The 16,353-nt window shown below is 56.2% G+C and overlaps 1 protein-coding gene across 1 annotated transcript in view; it reads right to left on the reverse strand.

Moving 5' to 3' along the window:
- Nucleotides 1-327: 327 nt before the first annotated feature.
- LOC123323737 (protein CLEC16A-like) overlaps nt 328-16,353 on the reverse strand; it is a 45,380-nt gene continuing 29,354 nt past the window's right edge. Inside the window, exons 3-4 of the mRNA XM_044912209.1 lie at nt 6,741-6,899; nt 328-404 (exon numbers count right to left, since the gene is read on the reverse strand). Of these exons, the coding sequence (XP_044768144.1) occupies nt 328-404; nt 6,741-6,899 (236 nt within the window). The remainder of the gene's footprint in view (nt 405-6,740; nt 6,900-16,353) is intronic.

Below are 16,353 nucleotides of genomic sequence, written 5' to 3' on the forward strand. Positions count from 1 at the left end.
CCCCCCGCATGGACTGGGCTGGAGAACACCCCCGCCCCCACTGGGTGGTCCGCGGAGAAGGACGGCGCTTCTAGGCTGCCCGAGCTCGAGGGCAGGGGATGCGGGCCCCAGCCCAGGTGAGGCCGCAGGGGAATGGAAGAACAGGCTTTGGGGAAGCTGGGGAGATGGCCGCTTGGAGGGGGTGGCACAGGCCTGGTCCCCCGAGGCCCCGCGAGGTCCCCCGAGGCGTGGGAAGGCGGCGGCGGGGCGTGTGGGCCGCGCAGGCTAGCGGACGAGACCTGCCTGAGTCGCCTGCGGGAGGTGCCGTGTCAGCTGCCGTTGGAAGCACTAAACCCAGTGGCCGCCGTGACTGTCGGCCTCCGACAGGCTGAACACTCGCCGGCGTCCTTTCCTGCCATTCCTGACTAGAGGCAAACACAGCGACAGGTCAGAGAAAGCCTTCAACCGCGCGACAGAGAAAGGGGGCCCGGAGAGGGGCGTGGAGCGGTGACGGACGCCCGGCCCGGACGAGAGCTCCAGGGGAGCGGGGCGCCGTCATCACGGCGAGGGGCCCAACCGTGTGCCCACTCATGGGGCTCACTCGAGGGACAAGACAGCGATGGCTCAGTCCTGTTAGAAAGGAAAGACTGGGGGTGGTTGGCCATGCGTGGTGTCTGTTGGCGAGAAACGTCCAGGGACAGAGGGACAGAGCAGCCGGGCAGATCCACACGTGAACCAGCAGCGAGCACGAGGGCCCTGCTTCCCTGGGACCGTCCGAGGAGGGAAGGCTGTGGGGCCGGGGGACAGGAGCCCAGCGGGCTAGAGAAACAAGCAGATTTCCGCCCCCCGACCGATGAGGCCCCGAGCTTCCTGATGTCACCCCACTAAAGCCAACAGCACAGCTCGGGGAGCTCTGGGCAAGCCCTGGACCCCTCCCCAGCCACACTCCAGAAGACACTCGGCGGCTCTGCACCTTTGGAGACCAAGGCCGAGCCACAGCAGGAAGGCCTGAGACCAGGTGCCGAGCAGCCAAGGGGGTTTCTAATCGGCTGAAACAAAAATGTTAGGAGCATCTCCCTGGGAAGGAAGGAACCATACTCTCGGACATAACCTTGAAGTTCGAGCCAAGCTGAAAATTAATGCCACAGAACACAACGTGAATATAACCTAATGCGGCGCGGGGCTATGTGCTTAAAAGTCGTTACGATGGTGCATCGTGTGTGGTATGTGTATTTCACCAAGATAAAAAAAAAAATTAATGCCATGGAGAAAACTGGGGAGAAAAGAACATGCCTTGCTCGGGGTTTCTGTCCTTCAAGTCCCGCCTGACCGGTAACCGAGTTCAGTGACACGCGGGTCAGTCTTGGGCTGTCTGGCTCCCAGTGGGCCCGAAAGGGACCGAGTGCTGGGGAGAAGGTCATGTGTTCAGACAGCCCAGGGGGCAGGTGAGGATGGGGAGAGCAGGACTCTGCCCCTGCCAGGCCTCAACACGGGGCTTCCAAGGGCCAAACCCTTCCTTCTTCCTCTAAAACCTTGGGGTAAGGTCAAAGCGCTCATTCCACGGGCCCTAAAAACGGACGACGGAAAGAGCAGGCTGGACTTCACGCTGACTTCATTTTTTAACGAATGATTGTCTTTTCTCCTCGAAGCAGCTCACGTGAACGTGTGTGTGACACAACAGAGCCGGTCACAGAGCTCGATCCTGAGGAGTTCTCTTATCTGAGCCCCACGCAGGGCATGTGGCTGCAAGCGTGTGCACTGGGTGTGTGTGAGCGTGCATCTGCCCGTGTGTACGTGCGTGTGACGGGATGTAACCCAGAAAGCTTTTCTAAAGTATTCCTACCGGCCCTACATTTGGTTCCAAATTGGGTCTATTTTCTCTTTCTCGCCATAGGTTCTCTGCAATTTCAGCTTCTCAAAACCATCAAGTGTTTAAGGAAAAAAACGCCTGCTAATTCCAACTCTATAATTTTCTCAGTGAAGAGCAAGCTGAGGCCTATCAGGCCGGCTGCACTGGACAAGTGGGCAACAAGATGCCAGGTCCCAGGAGGCTGCCCAGGGCACCGGTCTCCCCAGGAAGGCTTGAGGGTCTCACTGTACTTTCTATAAAGGACAAGGGGAACAGGTCAACTCACGCATCAGCTGTTACAACTGGACAATAATTCCCTCAGCACAGCCTTAACAGGTGAATAAGTAACCATGAAAATAAAATACCCTTGTTCCCAACTCCTTCTAGCTGGTTTCTCTGGTTACCAGGGAATTCAGTTGTGACCTGGTAACCAGGTGTCTCTTGGCCCTGATTTGAGGTCCAGCACTTGCAAAAAAGCCACTCGCAAGCATCCACACTCTGTCCCTGGCATGAGGAGGAGACTCAGAAGCAGGTGCTCCCAGCACAGAGGGCAAACCAGTGACCCTCTGGGCGGGTCCCTTCCCGCTGTGGTGAGGGGCCCTCTGCCAGCGCTGGGCCACGGGCTTAGGCCCCCATGGGCACATGCGCTGTTCCTCAAAAACAGGCCGCCCCTTGGGGTCTGTATCTCGAAGGGCAGCATTTATGGGTAGACCCCAGGGAAAGAGGGAAAAGAAACCAACTTGTCTCCTGCCAGAGGCTGGGCTCAGCCTGGAGGGGGTGGGGGGGCTGTGTGAGACCTAAGGCCACCCTCCTCACAGACCGCTGTCCTCATTAACCCCTCAGCCTTCAGCTGCTGCCTCTGGGAGTCTGCCGGCCCCTCCTACTGCTGTTCCGTGCTGCCCAAGCCCCCTGCACCTTTCCTTTGTCACAGTTCTCAACTGGACACTTATGTGCGGTCATCTGGTAGACCCTGGCCTCCCCTGCTAGCCTGTGCATTCCTTTGTCACCTTCTATCCCCAGTGCCGGCACACAGCAGGGACTCAACAAAAACCTGTTTGGTTAGAAAATGTTAATGCAGTGGAGATAGGGCCCCAAGGCCAGCAGAGATGAGATGCAGAGAGAGGCCAGACGTGAGGGCCACCCTTGGAGGGACCCTAGTGAGATCAGGTCTGACATCCACAAAACCTGAGTCACTCCGACTCAAGGTCCTGTGGGCAGCTGAGAAAAAATCTGTATTTGGGATAAAAAGGGCTTCCTGCAAACCCAGGCAGAGAACTTGAGGTCCCCTGGGCTGGACAGAGGGTGGGGGCGGGAAATAACTAAGTATCAAAAGAGTTTTACGCCCTCATTTGGGGATGACCCCATTTGGGCTGGCAGAGGAGATGGGGCCCTCTGGGGTCCACTGTGTTGCTGACTTCGGGGGACCAGCAGACTTCTCCCACAGGGGCCACACGGCTCAGCCTTGGTTGACTGGGGCGGCACAGTTGCCAGGGTCTCTGTGCAAGGGCTGTGGCTTTTCGTGTGGTTTCTAGAGCAAGCACACACACTGGAAGGAGAAATGCACGCACTCCATGGGCTGCCCCCCAACGGAGATCTGAACCTGAGGTCCAGGGCTCTGCAGCGCCCCACGGAGGCACCGGAAACAGACTTAGGAACTGCAGGGATATTCTGCGGGGTGATTTCGGAAGGCAGACCATGGGTTCTAGAATTACTAAGGCTGGGGCCCGTGTGTGGGCTCCTCGGCTTCCTGGCTGCACTGTCGTGGCCAAGCCGTGGGATCCTTCTGAGCCCCTGTGTTTTCAACTGTACAGCGTGAGGTGGAGGGTGGCAAGTCTCAGTGAGGGGGTGTCTGTCCAGTGTTTGTGAGCACAGTGCCCAGCACACGGGGGGATTAGGAGGTACACCTGCTGGGCCTCGATGGAGCGGGTACACAGCACACAGACCATGTGCTTGGAGAAGGGTGTGCAGTGGGTGCCTGGGCCCCATCTATGGCTAGGATAGTGTAAGGCTCACCCTTGGCTCTCAGAGATATCCTTGGATAATTCCGGGGTTCAAAGCCGCAGAGTCACGGAAAGCTGGGCCTGTCTCGTCCCCGGACAGATGGCATCTCTCGTCTGCTTCCCCGAACAAACACCTGCCCGTGCAAAGTGTGGCTTCGAGAGCAGAGAAGCCAGCGGAGCTAATTCTGGCTGCAAGGGGCCTGGCAGCGGCTCTCCCCACGGGGAACTTCCTGGACTCAGAGACCCTGGAAGTACAGGGTTAGGAATGCCTCGGATTCAGCACTGTGTCCTCCAAAACCACTTGGGAGGACAAGTGGCCCCTTGACTGGGCCGCAGCTGTCTTCTGCTGTCCCGGCTGGGTGGGCTGCAGGGAGAGGCCCCAGCCCGTCCTGCTGCCCAGCTGGCCCTGCAGGATGCTGCCGCCGGCTGGCTATGCCCAGATCCTGCAGGCGGAGCTTCTGCCCATTAGAAGTCTGAACACCGGGCCACCGCTCCGGGCCGACATCAACCCAGGAAAGTGGCCAAAGAGCATCCGTCCTGACAACACCTCCCTTGCAGCTTCCTGTCCAGCACAGCCTGGGGAGACAGCAGGCGCGTGGCGGCACCATCTGGGGAGGCCTGCCCTTATGAGGAACACAGAAACCTCCTGTGCTGTGCTGTGGATGGAACCCAGGAGGCTGCAGCCTGGCCTGGAAGGTGGCCATTGAGAGGCCAAGTGAATGGTGGCCCTCCCAAGACCTGCCACCCCAGCCTGTGACTCCGGTCGCCAGGCCCCTGTGACAGGGAACAGCGCGTGGGTTCCGAAGCTCTCTCTTTCCAGGGATCAGGAGCTGGGTCCTCAGTTGAGAGTGAAGGGCAGGCTGCCTGACAGGCTGGCCCTTCGTCAGGGGGTGAGTTACTTCAGTGTCTGCAGAGACTCGGACAGGCAGGCTGGGCCACAAGCTTTTACTGTCAGGCAGCATAAAAAATGGGGCCTCGCACACTCGCCTCCACAGGCCTGCCGGGGATGCACGGAACGGGGGCAGACACCCAGGAGAGCCTGACCATCACTTATCAACTGGCGCTGCCTGGCTACCTGACAGGCTGACAGCCCCTGCATTTCTCAGATGAGAACACAGGTCACTGGCACCGTGCGGGGGATGGTGGCGGTAGGGACGGAGGGGCTGAGGGAGGCCAAGAGAAAAGAAATGCGCCTTCTGGGGACCCTGAGCCTCTGGGGGAAGGTGCAGAGCCGAAGCCCCAGGGGCCGCGCTCACGTGAACATCTGCAAACACAGACCTGACTTTGACGATTGTGGGTCTTGGGGGGTTTCAGTTTTAGGCAAAGAAGTACACGGCTCGTTTGTTTGCTTAGCTGTTGTCTGTGCCTTCTTAAACATGAAAGAAAGGCGTACACAGCTCCATCGGGAAGAGACCTTCACCCCAAATGCAATCGTAAGTCTAAGTGTGTTTGGGTGCACACGACACAGACACAGAAGTGTGCACATGCAGGCTGCACGTGGGCGCACACACAAGCCCGTGAACACACAACCCTGCCCTTCGGTCCCCAGAGCCAGCGTGAGATCAGGCTGCAGAGGAAGGTGGAGGGCTCTTCCTGGCTTCTGGAGAAAGCGCCGTCTGAATGTCCCGCTGTGGGCCTGGGACCGGCAGCAACACCTGCAGCCAACCTCAGATGGGGCTCAGAAACAGCTCAGACAAGGCGGCCACCTCCCCCCAAGCTGGGGCGGGGAGGGGGCGGGGGGAGGAGCAGGTGCTGAGTGGAAGAAGGTCTAAGTGAGGTGGCATGAGGGTGACCCTGCCGCCTGGGCCTCAGGGATGTCAATAGTAGCTGGAGGTAATGGATGCTGGTGGGAGGAGGGGGCTGCAGGCAGCAGGCAAGACCAGGCGGGGTTAACCCTTCGCTGGGGAATGTGGGAGCTGACAATCCTGGAGAGGTGCGTACGTCAAAGGAGATCGTGGGCTCCAGTGCTGAGAGAACAGGAGCCGGGGGCCCTTAGTCTCCTGGCACGTGGCTTTTATCATGACCCCCCCCCAATCCGCCGCCTGACAAGAGTTTGGTCAGGTGCCCTGAGATAGGATAGGTGAGAGCTCTGGATGGGATCTTGAAGGAACAGCAAAGGACACCGAGGGTCCCCAAATGAGGGGGCCTCCCAAATCAGAACAGACCCATGGAGTCTTGCTGCTGGGGCGTGAAGCTTCATGCACCCCCCAAGCCCCTCTCCAGCATCCCTGCTTGGGCCCTGCTCCATCTGGCTGCATTGTGCAGCCAAGGAGTTCAGGAAAAAAGCCTGGTGCCTTGCCCCTGGGATCTCACCGGGCACAGTGAGGTGCCCACGTGTGAGGGGCTCATGGTGGCTGAGAACACAGGGGGTTGCCACTCATCTCACTGTAGCCCCCCTGCTCACGGGGTCTGCCTGTGCAACGCCTGCCCTTGTCTGAGGCCCAGGAAGGCGAGACAGGACTCTAGCTCATCCCGAAAGACTCCCAAAGGGTGTACCCCTGGTCACAGACGTCTGGACTGCACACATTTACAGAGAAAACTGGTATGTTATGAAGGAAAGAACAAATTAGCATGGACACAAGGCTTTTGCCAGGTTCACACACTCTGGTCTGGGAGACCCCTCCTCGTAGAGGTGATAATGGGGCAGATGCAGGCTCAGCAGCCGTCCATCCCCTCCAGCCCTGCAGTCAGGGAAGGTCTTTCTCAGCGGGGGGCCAGCCTGCAAAAGGAGTGACTCCTCCCCTGCGGGGAGTTAGACCAGCCATCACATCAGAAGGAACGCAGAACCCCAGGCGGCGGCGGCAAGGACGAGCTAGGGGTCAGCGGTCTCAGCACGGAGGGATCACAGAGCTCCCCAAAGTCACTGCCCCGCCCCCCCCCCCCCCCCCCGCACCACATCACGCGGCCAATACCTGACGGGCTCTGGGTGGCAGAAGGGGTGGATGATGAGCTGGTACCTCCAGAGTCGCAGTGGCTGGTGCTCGCACTGCCGCTGGGGCTCCCGCCGCCGGCAGATGGCGAGGACAGGGATGGCAAGCTGTGCTGGTTTATGCACTGGGCCACGGCAAAGCCTGCAAGGTAAGTGGTGAGGTGACCAAGCGGGAAGAAACAAGCTGGCCTAGCAGGAGGGGGTGCCACACCCCCCAATTTCATGGGAGATGCCACAGGGCAAGCCGCACCTCAAAGGGGGGCCTGGGGGACCTTAACCTAAAGGCTACACCCCCCAACCCAACCTTGAAGAGTCCCCAGCCGACCTCTCTGGCCATGGGCCTAACCTGGACACACTTCAAAGCCGTTTCAAGGAAGGGTGCAGCCGGCCATAGAGCCGAGGGCCGTGAGCCATTCATCAGAGTGCCTGACGCTGGCTCAGCGATGTGGGCTGGCTGTGGTCTTGAAGGGGACACGCAGTCTGGGGGCTTCAGAGGCATCCTGGTGGGACTCGGGACAGCCTCACAGCAAAATCTTGGGGCCTTCGCTAACGTGCCCGAGTTGTCAAAGGCAGGGCACTGGGCGGGAGGGGAGGAGCCCCTGAGACTCTCCCTGCCACAGGTTTTGCTCAGCTCTGGTGAAGAGCTCCCAATTGCAGAGTTCCACATGGCCCTTGGAGCAATTCTGGCTTCAGAGATGGGGACCGCACATTTGCGAGGCCCGTGGCCTTCCCGCACCAGGGAGTAAGGGAGCTGGGACACTCGGACTTGGGCAAGCTCTGCTCCCCATAAAGAAACACCAGAACGCGTGCCTAGCACCACCCCCCTGCTAGCTGGGAGTGTCATCACTAGGTTCTTGTCACTGCACTGTACTGGGGGTACAGTGGGACAGAGGGCTTCGCACACAGGGAGCCCCTTTCCTGCAGACCATGGCTTTCTGTCCTTTCCACGGCCTGCTTTCCTAAAGGGTCATAGCTTCTGATTTGATTTCATTCACTAAATGCAGGAAAGCTCCCATGGAGCAAAAGTCTTGTTGATGATCCCAGGGGGCTATGTGGACCGTGGTGGCTTCTGCATCAGCCCCCACAAGCTGGGCAGGACCATGGTCAAGGTGCTCTGTGAAGCATGATGCTTCTGCCCTATAATTCCGAAGTGGCACCAAACTGGAGTGGGGACTGGGCGGGGGGGGGGGGGACATGTCCTCCTTCTAGCTGAGAGTGGGGATCCCAACCCTCCCAGCCAATCATATCAAACCTCTCCACTCCCTGAGCACACTCACCCAGCCAGCCCCAAACCTCATTCATGCCACCTGCACTGGCTGAACTTCACACAGTCCAGCTCCCATGGACACTTCTTCCAGAAGGTTCCCTAGGCTCTGACCTTGCTTTTTGCAGAATTCAGGAAGCGACAGGGTGGTGGCAGTGGTCAGCAAACTATGGCCCAGTGTTTTGTAAATGAAGTTTGACTGGAACACAGCCATGGCCCTTTGCTTGCATACAGAGTCAGCGGCTGTTGAGAGCACTGAGCAGTTGCTTCACGGCCCGCGAAGTCTGAAATATTTTACTCTCTGGCCCTCGACCGAAGCAGCACACTGAGCCTAGGTTCTGGCACCAGGAAAGCTTGGGTTCTATCCCTGGTCTGCTCACTTACCAGCCCGTGGGGCAAGTCCCTGCACTGTCCTGAGCCCCTTTCCCTTCACCGACCGGTGGGCAAACATGGGCCTGGCTGGGGGTGGGGACCTGCTGCTTCATTCCCCCCCACCCCACAACGTTAGGACTAGTGGGGCCCCGTACCTGGCCACTGCGGAGGGGCTATTTTGTATTAATGTTTGTGTGAAGTTATTTTTGTCTAAGGATTAGCTCCTTAAAAGCCAGGTCTTTATTGTTGTATTCTCTTTTATTTATTTTTTATTATTATTAATTTTTTTTAGTAGCGTTGACGCACAATGTGACATTAGTTTAAGGCCTCCCACTTAGTGATTTGTCAAGTTTATATATTGTGCTGTGTTCCCAAGTGTAGCTCCCATCTGTCCCATTACAACACTATTACAATATTACTGACTATATTCTTTATGCTTTGCTTTCTATTCCTGTGACTTCCTCATTCCGTAACTGGAGGCCTGTACCTCCCTCATCTCCCTCCCCTCGGGCAAGCGGGGTCTTTATTTATACCCCGAGCCAAGCCCTCCTGGTTTTGCAATGTGAGGCCTTGTGGGAGTGTGGTGGGTAAATTCACCAGCTTCTCTTTTGTGGAGGGCAGGACTCCCCTCCCCCAGCTACCGCAAACGGACATTTGCTTGCAGGGAGAATAGCAGGACTGACGTGCTGGAGTTCCCAAGAAGAGGCATTATGTGATCTACTGTGTGTATCTGTGGCGGAAGGGGGAGGCTCAGATTAGCTACGGCAAACACCAAGGCAAATCTGAACGCCAGTCGGGAAGATTCCCAGGGGGCGATCAGCTGCAGAACCATAGCCCCGGCTTTGTGGCTGCTTACTTCTTAATCACTTCAAGTGGTAAACCCCCAAGTTTACAAGTTGTTAACTTGACTTGAAAATGAATCACGCCTTAACAAATCAAAATGTCAAGATGGCTTTTCCCCAAGCTGCTTATTTATCAGAGCAATGAACACGGGCCGCCGAGTGTGGTAAGAGGGTTGGGACTAAGACTTTTATGTCTCCGACAATGCCCCAGCCAGGACAGACGGATGGCGTAGCCGTCACCCCCTTCTCGTATGACACAAGTCCTCTCCGTCAGGCTCTTTAGAGCCCCGGTTTATTGCTCTAAGACCTCTGGGGCCGGGCGTGTGCGGTAGATGAGAGGCTGAGAGGCTAGAGTGCCTTCATTTTGGGAATGGATGAGGGTCAAGCCTCATACCTTTCGTTTGTGCTGAGAAATAGAGAAAAAAATCACCAACTTACGATACCACCTGTTCGCAGGGCCTAGCTGAGCAGAGACAAAGCAGCACATCTTCCCCTTGCTGGCTGCCGCTAGAACCTCCCCCTCTTCTTTGCCCCCCCCTTTTGTACTCCTCTCCCCTCCCCCACGGCACTGGGGACCCAGAAAGGCTCAGCTCAGTGATGTTTTTTCTTTTTTTTGCCAGGTGTCCAGACTCTTCCTGTCATTTCAAGGGGCTCCTTCCCAAAATGAGGTGGCAACCACTGTGAGAGCCGGTCTGACAAGTCAGAAGGCCAGGAGGGCTCTGGAAAGAACTTAGAAATGCCTGTGGACAGAGCACCGGCTCTTGCTTCATCCCGGCCAGGCAGTTCCTGATGAACTAGCTTTGGTGGAGGTGCCAAGGGGCTTTCTGGGCACGAGTCAAACACACATGGACTGCCAAGTATTTGCAAACACAGACGAGCCGGAGATCGTGGGACAAGGGCACAAAGAGGCCTCCCTGAGATCTTCTCCAGCAGATAAAATTCTTGGCTCTCCCCAAGTATGTGTCAAAAACAGCCCGTGAAATGTGTATCAAAGGCCATACGATTTTCACACCATCTGAGTCCACATCTAGAACTTTATGCTGTGGAAGGCACTGTGGACAGATCCCCAGAGCAAACGATACCAATGTTCAAAAGCACTGGTATGTGTATGTACCAGGGAGCTGGAAGGCCAACATGCTCAGTGGTCGGCGGAAGGCCAAATGAATTCGAGTAAGTCTAGGTGGTGAAATCCTCTGCTGGGGTTAAAAATGCTGGTGAGAGAGAAGATTAAGTGCGGAGGAAAATGCTCGAGGCAGTAAGCGAAAAAAGATTAGAAAAAGCATGTCCCACATGTTCCTACTGTCGTAAAAAAAGAAAGAAAGAAAGAAAGAAAAGAAAAAAAACATCAGGCTCTGCCTCCCTCCTTGCGTGGAGCAGAGCAGAGTGCAGGGATCCAAGCTAAAGTCATGGGAGAACCAGGTGGTTTTATTACGTGAGTTTTCGTTTTAGTTTTTGTGCTTGTCTGAATTTTTTCAAGATTCCTACGATGATTATTATTTTGTACCGGGGGCATGAGCTGGGGCACGAGCTGGACAGGCTCAAGCTCTCGGGTCCCTAACACACCCCTAGGATCCGTTCTGGCCTCCAGAGCCCTCTCCCCTGGGCCCACTAAGAGCCTCCCCAAAGCTGGGGCCCAGCGGGTGCTCCTGAAGCAGGCAGGCCCACACCGACGGCGAGCCCCATCCCCTGCTTTCCAGGAGCGTGGGTTTCACAGGGGCAGCCCAGGGTCTTCCTGCTGCCCTCTGGCCCCGTTCTGCCAGTTATTCTGGGAAGATGAACTCATGAGTAACTCTGGCATGTGTCAAGCACAGAAATACCACAAAAAGGTCAGCCTTCTATTTTAGGCCCCCTGATAGAGGGAGCACTGTGCTGGGAGTCAGAACCCCAAGTTTGGGTCCAAGCTCTGCCCAAATGGCTTTGTGACCTTGGACAAGCCTCTTCTCCTCTACAGGCCTCTACATCTTGATGTGGAAAAACAAGACTGTTAGTGAGAATCTCTTGGCTTCCATGGCCAATAGTTTTCTTTTTACCTACAAATCTGAATTTGATTTGAATCCTCTGACCTTTTTGGGAGGGAGCCAGAGGAGAAATGTACCTTGAGTACACTTTGTACACAGCCCTTCTCTCGGACAGAATGCCCACTAAAGCTTTCCCCACGAGAACCAGGTTGCTGTGTGAGTCAGGGTCCAGAGCTGGTCGGCAGGAGCCCAGGGGCTCACAGATGTGTTTTGCTTTGCTCACACCACGTTTGTGGGCCATTTGTTTTCGGAACCCCATTTACACACTGGGAGATTTTATAACCAAATCTGGACTTCTGGCTTCTTAAAACATAGAAGGATCTGGCATCACTGGGCCCCACTCCCACACGGCAGCAACTAGAGAGGGAGGCAGCTGATTCTCTCCCCTCCCCACCCTGACTTGCCTTGCGCTCCCAGGTGGTCCAGTTGTTAATCTCTACTTATGTTTAGATTCTTGGTCAAATCCCCAGACTCAGGGAAGTTCCCAACCCCAGAGACCTTTTGTGTCATCTCCCTCCTCAAACCCTACTCCCTAGAATCACCAGTGGGGCATTTCGAGATGGGGCTGCCTGCATCCAGCAGCCCAGGAAACGCTTGCTCTGCCTCAGCTGGGCTGTTCCCTGGGTTTGGAATTCTCGACTGCCTCTTTTCTGCCTCCATAAATCCCTTCCCCATTCTCGAAGGCTCATGCAGCTCAGGGCCAGCTTGGGCAAGAGTTTCTGCAATCAGGGGGTGACCTCTTCTTGCCTCTGTGCTCCAGGAGCCTGTCAGCTGTAGGGGAGTTGGCCTCCCCATGTAGGGCATAGGAAACTTCACTGCCAACGATGCTTTGGTGGTCTGTACAACAATTCTCCTCACTTTTAACAGCTAACACCTGGGATCCTCTAGGGTTGAGAGGGTTCTGGACTGTGTTTCTGAAACTGAGCTGTCTCCCAATACCCATTTTCCCCTTTGTCTAGTTACAGGCCCTGGCAGCTAGGCATGGCCATGTGGCTAACTTGTAGACAAGGACATAGAAATCAAAGTGTCATGTTGGGTTTCCAGGAAGGCTTCTTAAAAGGAAAGAGGTATGCCTTCCTTCATTGTGCTTCCTGAAACATGGATGTGATGCCTGGAACTCCAGCAGCTATCTTGGACCACATGAGTCAGGTATTAGGGATGGCAGAGCATGGAGCAGGTAGAGGCTTGGCTCCCTGATGCTTTGTAGAGCACCTGACGACCTTCATTCAGGCTTCCTCTACTAGAGAGGGAAATGAACATCTCTTTGGGGTTTTCCTTTACTGTGTAGTTGAAACTGACCTTAACCGACAGTCACAAAAATGCTTTGTTAAAGCAGGAATGTGAGCTGAGCTCTGTGGGGACAGGGACTGGCAGGTCTCCAGAGCTGGTGTAGGGAAAGCTGCCCTGCACTTTCTGGGGGAATTCTAGGAGGGGTGGAGTGCGGAGAAAGAAGGAAAGGGGTAACTGGGGAGAGGCAGCCTTCCTCACCCCCCACCCCCAAATCTTCAGGAAATTCTCCTTCAACTCTTTCCTTGTGTGGTGCAAGTGGTTTTAGGGGGAAACCAGGGAAGGGACTGAGTTTCCGTCTGGGTTCCCACCAGGCCACCCAGAGATGATGTACGAGGGCCAAGACCTGAAAACGGTGGGGACCATGAGAGACCAGAGGGTGGGAAGGCTTGCCTGTGTGTGGGAGAACTGGGGGGTTTGACCCAAAGGTTTCCTAAATCTCAGAGCGGCAGGGAGGCCTGAGCTGACCTCTGTGCTCTGCCCAGAGCTTGTGCTGTGTGGCACGCTGTAATTCCTCTGAGGACGTCGGTTCCAGGAAGTATGTGACGTGGCATAGATTTTAAATCGCAAACCCAAGTGCCACAGGTACTGAGTACTGACAGCCACCAAAACACAAACAAAATGACCAGAGTCCAACAATGAAATGCGGGTGGACCTGAAAAATCACAGCAGAACAACCTCCGGCGACGGGAAACTGACATCACTGTTTGGCTCTGTGCTTCCTGGGAGCCAAGACCTCAAGGAAAATGGTCCTGGTTGACCTCACTCTCGTGACACACTGTCCCTACACCCTCCTGGAAGATGCAGCTGCCTGCCTGGAGAGCCGCTGCCTGAGAGCAAGGCCCTTCGTGTGGCCACCGTTGCCTTTTCTGCAAGACAAGCTGGATATCCGGATTTTATGTAAAACCTCCTGATTTTTTAAATTGTTGACAATTTCATTCACATTCCACTTTCTGAACAAGAAGCAGGCCACCCCAGGCAGGTCAAACCCAGTGCGTCTCCTGTCTGCGTGGGCCACGAGCGCGTGGCCTCTGCTCTGGGCGGAGACCGGGGTGTCGCGTCCCAGCCTCGTGGCTGAGCACTGGACGTGCGGCTTCAAGTATGTGACTCTGAGCTGCTTCGGTCTCCTGTGGCTGTGCTTCAGGGAAGCCCAGTTTTTAAGAGCCCTCTTTTAGGCAAAAGCTCTAAGATGTCGAGGCGAGAGCTGCCTGTCTTAGCAAAAACCAACATTCATTTGTGCTCCTTCCACACCAAAAAATGTAAGACAAAGCCCGCCGAGGGCTGCTGATACAGGAGAAACCACCCAGGCATTTCCGACGCTCTCCAGCATGAGTGCCACCCATGGGGCGAGGGTGCCCTGCCTGAGGGTGCCCACTGCAGCTCAGGTTTTCACGATGCAGTGTTCGTGCTTTCTCTCCACCTCTCGCGCTGCTGGGAAACAGTCAGAAAATCAATATGCCTCGTGACCTCAGGCACAGAACCAAAGACAGCAAGTGCGGCCGCGGCCTAATTTCTCCCCTCGATGGCTCCTTCCCCGGCTCTTCCCTTTCCCCTCCCAGGGCAGTCGGCCAGGTCCCGGGGTGGGAGGAGGGTCAGTAGGACTGAGTCTGGAGCCTCAGCCTGCAGGGGGGGCGGGAGGGTTGGGACCGACTGCAGCCTACGGGGTCTATGGGCCATATGGAGCTTTCTCAACCATGCTCTGGACTCAAGAGGCTGACTCTGAAGCCTGCCCGCCCTCCCCCCCCACCACCCAGCAAGATGACACCGATGCCCAAGGGTGGTGGGGGCCAGAGGCCATGGAGCTGGCGGCCACACCAGAAAAGCCGAATTACCCACCAACTCTTCAAAGAGCATGTGCATGGGGGCCTGAAGAGGCAGGCTTCAGATTCAAACTCTACAACAGTGCACCCACAATGGGCCAGGCCAGGCCTGGGTGCTCACCCAGGACTCCTCCAAGGAATTCACACAAAAATGAAAGAATCTACCAACATAGGTGCAGGGTTCAGAGCCCTGCAGGCGAGCAGGACCCCTGGGGGTCTCCCACAGTCCCTTTCCCTACTGCTAGGGTTCTGAGGTTTGGGTGAAGGTGGAAGGCTCTGGAATCTGCACAGGGACCCTTCCAGTTTCCGTTTCTTTCTTTTTTTTTTTTTTAATATTTTATTTATTTATTTGACAGAGAGATAGAGAGAGGGCACAAGTAGAGTGGCAGGCAGAGGGAGAGGGAGAAGCAGGCTCTCCGCTGAGCAGGGAGCTGGACGTGGGGCTCAATCCCAGGACCCCAGGATCACGACCTGAGCCGAAGGCAGCCGCTTAACCGACTGAGCCACCCAGGCACCCCCCAGTTTCCCTTTCTGGTGAGCCACACATGAAGAACTGTTTCAGGGGGTGTGCACAAAACTCTGGGCTTTAGGGGCCATCTATGGGCTTCCCCCGCAAGTGGCCGTTGGAAGCCATTTGATTTTCTTCATGTGCACTTCCTGTCCAGTCCAGGGGGGGCAAATCAGGCACTTGTGAAAGGGGGCATTTCTAATGCCTCCCTTGGCCACACCTGGGCAACCTCCCCACAGGCAACCCCTAGATCACTGACTGGCTGCACCTCAAAATGCTTAAAGGCTTTTATTTCTGGTTGCTTTTAAAGGGGTAACATGTCCAACATACAAAAATAGCTGGGAACTTGCAGAATCTCTTAGCCTATAGCTCTTTATCCATGGACAAATCCTCTTGGATTTTAAGGACTATACTTGAAAACCTGCAGAAGAGAAAAAATGGTCTTTCAGTATCTTGCTTTCTTTTTGGGCCGTCTCTGTCCCAGCTTTGCCCCTCCAAGTGTTCCTGCTCCTAGGTGAGGCCTGCCTGAATGGGCTGCCACCCGGGGGGAGCGCCAAGGCCTCCGTGTCCCTGTGGCCACAGGGGTGCAGCCGAGCCGGGCGGCGTTCACAGCAGCACCCTGCTGTCCCGGCGCCTTCTGCCACCCTGAACACGGGTACCTCTCCAGGCCGCAGAGGCTCAGCGGCATGTGGGGGTCACGGGTGGACTAGGTCTCTGAGGATCGCTTCTGGTGGCATCACCTCGCTCTGCCGGGACTTGGGCGTCATTCCCAAGGCCCGGGCCCCTGCCTTGCCCAGCCCCTGCCCTTTCCACTGGTATTACCGTCTGTACATTAGTAAGCACAGAGCTCCACAACAGTCTCTCAGCAAAGGCATTAGAAAGCTCAGCAGTGGCCATCTCGGCTGCCTCTCTACTGAGGCAGGAAACAGGGCTGAAAGAGCAGCGAGAGGGAGGCGGGTCAGACAGGCTGTCAGGGCAGAGGGTCACTGACCCCTGACTCCTGTCGTCCTAGCACCCAAGGGGGGCAGAATCTGGGACCCCTGGCCCCAGGCTGGGGTGGGTTGGCTACAGCCTTGCTTGCAAAAGGACACCCCCCCCGAGGCTCTCACCAGCCTTTGGATCGCCTGGTCCTTTCTGGAGAGTTTCTCATCTCACCAGCCCAGCTCTGTGCCCGCCTTGTGTGTTCTCCCAAGTGGTGGTGCGCAGAGGGGCCAGGGAAACCAGTTCTGATCTTCTGCAGAAGGCATGTGCCCTAGGCACACACTGAATCTGCTCCCAAAGCAGAGCCACGCACCCGTGGTGCAGGTTGGGTTTGCTTGTGTTTGCCCGGACTCGGGCCCTGCAGAGTGGGGTGGTTAACTTCTGTAGCTGGGCCACGTCGCCGAAGACTCTCCTACCGTGTGTTTTAACAGACTGGGGTCAGGCCAGACCAACAGATGATGACATTCTATGACACATCATCTACAAAAAGAACTGGAGATACTA

This window comes from Neomonachus schauinslandi, unplaced genomic scaffold (genome assembly GCF_002201575.2).
Source record: "Neomonachus schauinslandi unplaced genomic scaffold, ASM220157v2 HiC_scaffold_580, whole genome shotgun sequence".
NCBI lineage: Eukaryota > Metazoa > Chordata > Mammalia > Carnivora > Phocidae > Neomonachus > Neomonachus schauinslandi.